We start from the raw sequence: 7,142 nt of genomic DNA, 5'->3' as shown, positions 1-7,142 counted from the left end.
GCTTTAAAACACCGTAAACACAGAATACTTATTAGTTTGCAGGCAGTATTTTTCTGATCTCCGGCTTTCGCTTGGAACTTTGCCTCACTGTGTATAGTACAAAAAAAATCTTGGCAAACAGAACATTATTACAAGTTTAGCTGAACTGCAGTCTGTCTACCTGCAGCATCTTTATTTAAAAAAATCAACAAAAAACAAAACAAAAAACCCCAAATCCCATTACATTGTTGATTCAAAGGAATCTATAATAAATATGGTTTCCTCTGTGTTGCTCAGACACAATACAAGTACACCAATTATAGCAGGTAGAAGAGAAAAGTAAACTCAGTTTAACCACTGAATCAAGAAAGCTACGTAAGGTTGTATGTAATTACACTAGAGTAATAATTGGTATACAGCATAACAGTAGATGCTTCAAATACAATATTTTACAAAAGAGTTTGGTTTGCCATAACTTATTTCCCTCCTAAAGCTCTTGATTGTTCTATGTTGAGCTCAGAAAACATCCCTTTGAAAATGAAATAACTCATCTCTGAAATAATCACTTCCCTGTGTTCCCTTTGACTAGGTAGCGCTTCCCTTTTTTGGTTTCATTTTAAATGAGGTTCATTGCTGATTTCATTTTAAACCTGTAAGATCATTGGTACCTGGTTGGAACAGCAGCACCATAGCCTTTTGCTGGTTTTAATTACATAATGGCGAGTTTGGCCGGCAGATCTAGAGTATCAAGTAAAGGCTCAAAAAGAATGTACAGTATCTTGTATCTAGACCTCAGCCAACTCAACTATGAATCCTTTACCTCCATTCTCTGGTAGTAGACCACTGGTTACACATGTATGAAGCTCTCTAGTGAGCAGTCTGATCCAGCATTTACTTGAAATAAAGGATCTCAGAAATGTTAGAGAATATGTTGGAGATACTCTGGGTAAGACTGTAGTCTCCTAACACCATACAAACACCTGCTTGGTGAAATTCTCCCTTGTGGAGAAGGTCAGCATAAAAACCGTGCACTGCATGAGATGTTTTGCTTATGCCCTGCACCCTGAGGGCTTGTGGCACCTAAGAGATGCTTTGAAAGGCCCTCTATGCAGGGAGGGGAACCACAAATACTTATCAGCTACTTTTTCCAAAGTAGCTGATGACCGTGACTACACCCACCAGTTTATGCAGGGGTAGCTCTATCAGAAACTCCCTTGTGGTCAAAACACTGGCACAGGATCAAAAGAAAAACAGAAACAATGGCCAACCCTTGCCTCTCAACACTATATACTGCATCAGGGAAGCAGAAGTTTGACAAAAAGTATTGCAATCAGAGCTTTTCCCAATAGACTTCTATGATTAAATCTGGAACTCCCTTATGTAACAATAGTGGTTTGTTGCCATACTGAGGGTGGAAACTTTGTATTTGGGATAAGGGAAGTGAGCATTTTTGCACGTGAGGATGAAGGGAGTAAAACTATTAGAAAGGAGAAGGTACTCAAAGAATACAGGCCAGGTATAATTCCTCCTGGACACCCTCAAGTGTCTTTGAAACACCATTACCTGTTGAAAGTAAAATCAGAGTCTTGCATCTGATCAAGGCTTCGTACTTCTGGGGAAATCACAAGCAATAGCAATTCTTTTCTAAAGTTTCCATCAAAGAACCTGAAATACCCGGCCTCAGTTACAAAAAAGGGTAAGCATAATCCCTCAAGTGAAAGTAAGTTACAGATTCATACTTGTGTACTTCTCTGTACAGTACCAGGATGTCTCCAATATGGACTTTTTCCGTGGAACAGAGACAACTCCCCCTTCTCAGGTGAGAGAAAGAACAGAAACCAGTTACAATATTTCAGTCCTAAATATAGGAGTACAAATTGTAGGACTTTCAGACCGGCTCAGACCATTGGCCCATTTAGTACCAAATCTGGTGTATAATAGCAGCCAAGATCAAGCACTTCAAAAGGAAAGTGCAAAGAACACCATGCTGCACAATCATGGAATAATCTGCTTGTGGGAGAAGTTTATCCCTAGCCCCCATCACACACTACTTGGTTGAAGCAGGTGGCTTTATATCCATTAGAAAGGTTTGTCCTACCTAATGTCATCACCGATAACATTTCTATGCTTCTTGTGATGTCTAATCCTTTTTGGAGCCCCACTGAGTCCTTAGCTTCTGTAACTGTGCGTGACAATGCCTTCCACCATGAGATGTGATGTGCACAAAAGATTGTTCTTCTCTTAGTTTTAAATTTGTTGTGCACTTCCCTCACACAAGTGTCTATTAATGCATCTCAGCCTTTTATTCTGACAGGAAAAAGGCAATCCAAGCCCCTTGTTCTTTCAGCCCTAAGACTCTCCAAAAGGTTTCATCAATACTGCTCACCCCAGCAGTGGTGCATTATCACTCCTAGGACTCAGAAGCGCACCCTCCCACATCATCGGATCCATGGTCTGACTGCTCCAGGGGCCTCCTTTATTTGGGATTCAGGGCCTGATTCTGATCCTGATCTAATGTAAACTAGTGGTGTACCGATGTAATTCCATAGAAATCAGTGTATCAACTCTTCAGAGTATGCTGGTGCTAATAAGATCAGAATCTGTTACTTCAACACAATCATAACTCTATTAATTCAGTGCTAAGCTTCCTCTTGCAATTAATGCATTTCTCTCGCCAAATAAAGAGGGACCTTTCTTCAGTACAAAGGCTAGTCCAGACTTTTACATTAAAGCTGATTCTCAATGGCAGTTCAAGTTGTCGCTTTCCCTTTTGTTCACATCTCAGCTTCCTATAACATTTCACCAAGGCAAATGCAAAAAATCTGAAGCAGTTGTTAAATTCCCTTTGAAGCTGACCTGAGGAGCATCCTCAGTGAAGACTATGCCTCAGATGACATCATTTACAGGCTTTAAAAAGCTGTACAAATGACCTCTCCACCCCATGCCCCATGAAAGCCCACCCCCATGCCCCATGAAAGGTGAGGTTTGGTTCCAGACCCCAAAACATTACACTTCCAGATTTTTCAGCTGTATTTTTAGGGACTGGACACTCCCTTTTTTGAAGAGTTAATTTCAAAAAGAAAATCCCTTTCCCTCAACTTCAGTTCCTTTTTCAAAAATCTGTATCGGAAACTCAGTGCAGGAATATGTAGACAGTCGAAGGTGAGGACTTTCTGGTGCGAGTGATTAAAAATAAGCTGACCTGCAAGATAACAAGCTAATCTAACACTTCATATAGGACGTGTGATGTGTACAGTAGCTCTGGAAGGCAGCAGTCTCAGGACAGCTGGCAAGCAGTCAGACAGTCTGGAAGGCCCGGCTTTGAGCGGGCACCATGATAGGGCTGGCTCCTGTTTTCTTCAGGCTTGCGTGATCGACTTTCTTTGGATCCATTTCCTTTCCTTCGGCATCCACCTGGGTGTAGCGTGGAGGAGCTATCTGAGGGGTGGCCTCCGTTGACAAAGTCCGTTGGCTGCGAGAGGCACTGTTGGCTGTTGATCTTGTCGAGGAAGAGCCTGAACGTGAGCTTCTGGAGCCAGAAGAGGAGGAGCCTGGTTTGACTAGACGGGCTTTTGGGGCCTCTGCATCTTCTCTGCAATCAAGCAAGAGATGTTGGGATTAAAACAGCAAAACTGGAATGGAAACACCCACAGATTATACCCAATTGAGTTGCCACTAGGAACAACATGTGTTCATTAAGGTTCTCAATTGTTTATATGATAGACAAATAGGTCTGAGCACGGTGCCAGGACTCCTGGTTTCAGTTCTACTTGGCATCTAACTTCCCGTGTGTCCTTGCAGCAAGCACCTTAAATTCTCCAAGCCTCACCTAACCTTTCTGTAAAATAGGTTTAACAACACACTTATCTCATGGCTTTATTTTAATCAGAATAGGGCTTTGACATCCGTGGGAGGCATGCAGAGCACAAGCGCAAAGGAGTTCAGATATTAGCAGTCTTATTCTATATTTCTAACTCATAATGCATGAGTACTTGTTCACTGGAGCAGAAACCAGTGGGACCAGTTAAGCAGTAAAATGCCACTAGTGTAAGCGGGCAGTATCAGGCACAAAAAAGGAAGGAGAAGAGGCAGAGTGAGGAGAGATGGCTGAACAGACAATGTAGGAAGCTGAGACGGAAACAAAAAAGAGGAAGAGAAATGGATAGTGAGAGACTGAAGCTGAGAAAGCAGGTGAGAGACAGGCAGGGAACCTCTGTCAGCAGGCTAGGGCTTAGCAAAGCAAACAGCTTATTTCCAGAACACAAGGCACTTAAATAGTCATCCTGACCCATAACTGGGCAGAGAGAACCACTGCTGAATGGATTAGAAAGACTCCCGCTTAAAGGTGAGAGGATGTCAAGCGAGGCCAGGCAGTCCTTCTTAAACAGAATTAAGGCCAAAAGGAAGCAAAAGGTTCTCTCCAAGGGCATGGCTTGCTAAAATATGTTCCCAGAGATTTCCTCTTCCTTACGGAGGACTCATGCTACATCTGGGAAAGACTTGTTGGGGTGGGTGGGCGGGCTGACGGACTTCCGTCATATTCATGGAACAAGCAAGTTCAAATAATGTGTCAGCACTGTTGCTACACCTGCCCAGGGCAGAGATTCACTCCCTGTGCTCATGCTAAAATAGTTCCCTGGCCCTGAAATGAATTCGCAAGTGCAGTTGTTAAATGCAGTCAGAAAGACTGCAAGAACATACCTGTCCCACCATACCCCAGACAGGAATCAAAACTGAGAATAAATCAGTAAAGTATTTCAGAACCCCAAGGGCATTTTCCTGAATTCTGTTCAGTAAAGAGATAAATAAAGGCTCAAGAGTGATGGGAATGGTGTGTGTCTGCATGTGCATACATGTGCATGTACACACATGTGCATGTTGGTGGGGGAAAGTGGGGGAGAGAGAGAGAGACCAGATTTTAATTAAAGTGTATTTAATGTCTTTGTGTACTATACTTGTACTTGGAGCATACCTTTTTATCGCTCTATTTTATTTTCCCTGCAATAACATCCTTGTTATCAAGAATCTCATTAATGACATGTCACTCTGGGAGCCTTACGGTCTTTTTTATCACAGGATCCACAAAGAGGGATTTGGTTGTTCCTTGATAGAGAGCAGAAACTGTGTCAGCTTGGATAATGCTCAGTATGTGTGAGCCTGAAGAAGGAGAGGCTAATGAGAGGGCCTTACCTGATTTCATTTGGGGTGTCTTCTTCTTCATATCTCTTCTTTTCCTTCCTCTTCATAGTCAGCCGCACACTCAGGAGAATCAGGCACAATCCCACCAGCCCGCCAGTCACTGCTCCAGCAACCATCCCGATATTTTGTGCATCTGTTATACCAGAAAATAAATACATGCAGATCGGTAGATTGTCTCTGGAGTCATATGGTCAAGTTCTACCCGGGTTTCATTCATTGTTGGCAATGGGATTTCATGGGGGTAAGTTAGAACACAGTTTATTTAATCAATTTATTCCGGCCTTGTCTGCGGTCAGAGGCAGCACAGGATACATTTGAACTGCTTTTTAAACCTCGCACAGCATGGTTGCTGCTGTATTGGGGAGGGCATGCAACTCCAACAGCACTGAACAAAAACTGGGGTGCTCATGATTCAGGCCAGCATTGAAACAGGGAGAGGACCTCTGATCAGCATGACTCCAGAGCCAGAGCAGAAGGGGACGTGTGGGTAATCCTCTGTAAAGCAAAGCAGCGTGAGGACTGTTAGAGGCAAACAGTTTCGTTTTTATGAACAGGTATGTCCATATGGCCAAAATGAACGCCGTCCAATTGCACAGTGGATTATTTTATTCAGAAAACAGAACTAGATTTAAAACAGAACAAATTAAAACCTGTATGGACAGAAGGCATTTTCATAAAAACAGTTAATGTGAGAACACCTCCCTTTCTAGCTTCAGTTGAGCCAATGCAAACCCCAGTTTCCTTCAATTTAGGGGTGACTTATTTTGGCTTTGCTGAAACTTGTGTCTTTAGGGCTTATCTACACACTGAGTTGTGCCGGCTTAGTGAGATTTTAAACCAACTGAGTTAAAATACCACAAAACTGGTGCTGTGTGGACTCTTTTTTCAGTTCAACCCATCTGCTTCAGGTTAGCTTCAGTCCGTTATGATGGATTTAAATTGAAATGCTACTCATCAACCAAACTAAGTGTCTACAATTGAGCTAGCATCAATCTAAGGTGCAGGCACGCACACCCCTCTCCCCCACTCTTGATGATGTAGTGGCCAGGTGTGATATTCAGAGCTCTGGTCTTCATGCAGAAGTCAACTATGTATTTAAAGGAAATGAGGCAAATGTCACTTTCAATCAGCATATTTTTTGTTTCAGAGTAAGTCTTTGCAGGCAGTTTTTTGACAGATTCTTCTCTTAATTGGCATAGATGCTTAATTTGGAATCAGAAAGATAGACAGTCTGCAGAAATGTTATAGTTAACAGGAATCTACTGCACAGTTGTTAACGCTGTAAATGCAACCACCAGAGAAGCTGCAAGCTCCACAATTCAGGTTTAGTCCCAGTGCCTTGTCAGGCAGTTGTTCACAGAGGCAGAGCCTCTGAGGACCCAGAGTGTCCGTGCCTGAACCATGTTTGTTCTACCCCAGGTTACATCAGTGAATGTTATACAAACTTATAAAGTGAATTAGAGAGCAAGGAGGAGGTGCTGCAGATTATGCAAGTGCTAAAGTCAACTCAAAGGCGTGGCAAGAGTCTTGCACAGGCACGGGGTATCTATCTATCAGCAGACGAGGAACTGCTAGGAAAGCCTGCCACGACTGTAGTGTTCTCTGCCTTCTGATACTCACACCGCACTTTCACCTGCACAGTGCAGCTTTCCTGTCCAGCCTCATTGTAGGCAGTGCATTGGTAGGACCCCGCGACCATCTGCGTGAGATTCTTCAGCAGGACTTGCCCAGGGTTAGAAATATCTGAGACAGAAAAAGAAACTATTAATCAATAAGAAAATTAATCAATAATAGAAATAGGCAGGAAGTCTGGCCTGATGGAGGACTACCATGCTCTGGGAGGCGTGCTGAGGGAGATGGGCGCACAGGCGGTCTTCTCTTCCATCCTGCCAGTGAGCGGTCGAGGCAGACGTCACGAGATGTGCATAGCGGAGACCAACTGGAGGCTACAGGAATGGTGCTTC

General features: G+C 43.2%; 1 protein-coding gene across 1 annotated transcript in view; it reads right to left on the bottom strand.

The window, feature by feature from the left end:
- Nucleotides 1-124: 124 nt before the first annotated feature.
- CLMP (CXADR like membrane protein) overlaps nucleotides 125-7,142 on the bottom strand; it is a 63,755-nt gene continuing 56,737 nt past the window's right edge. The window contains exons 6-8 of the mRNA XM_019547052.1: nucleotides 6,799-6,921; nucleotides 5,170-5,311; nucleotides 125-3,571 (exon numbers count right to left, since the gene is read on the bottom strand). Coding sequence (XP_019402597.1) covers nucleotides 3,277-3,571; nucleotides 5,170-5,311; nucleotides 6,799-6,921 — 560 coding nt within the window. The 3' untranslated portion in view covers nucleotides 125-3,276. The remainder of the gene's footprint in view (nucleotides 3,572-5,169; nucleotides 5,312-6,798; nucleotides 6,922-7,142) is intronic.

The sequence above is a fragment of the Crocodylus porosus genome, unplaced genomic scaffold (genome assembly GCF_001723895.1).
Source record: "Crocodylus porosus isolate Cpor-Errol unplaced genomic scaffold, CroPor_comp1, whole genome shotgun sequence".
NCBI classification, from domain to species: domain Eukaryota; kingdom Metazoa; phylum Chordata; order Crocodylia; family Crocodylidae; genus Crocodylus; species Crocodylus porosus.
Note: the sequence above shows the minus strand (reverse complement) of the source record. Positions and strands in the feature narration are given on the sequence as shown.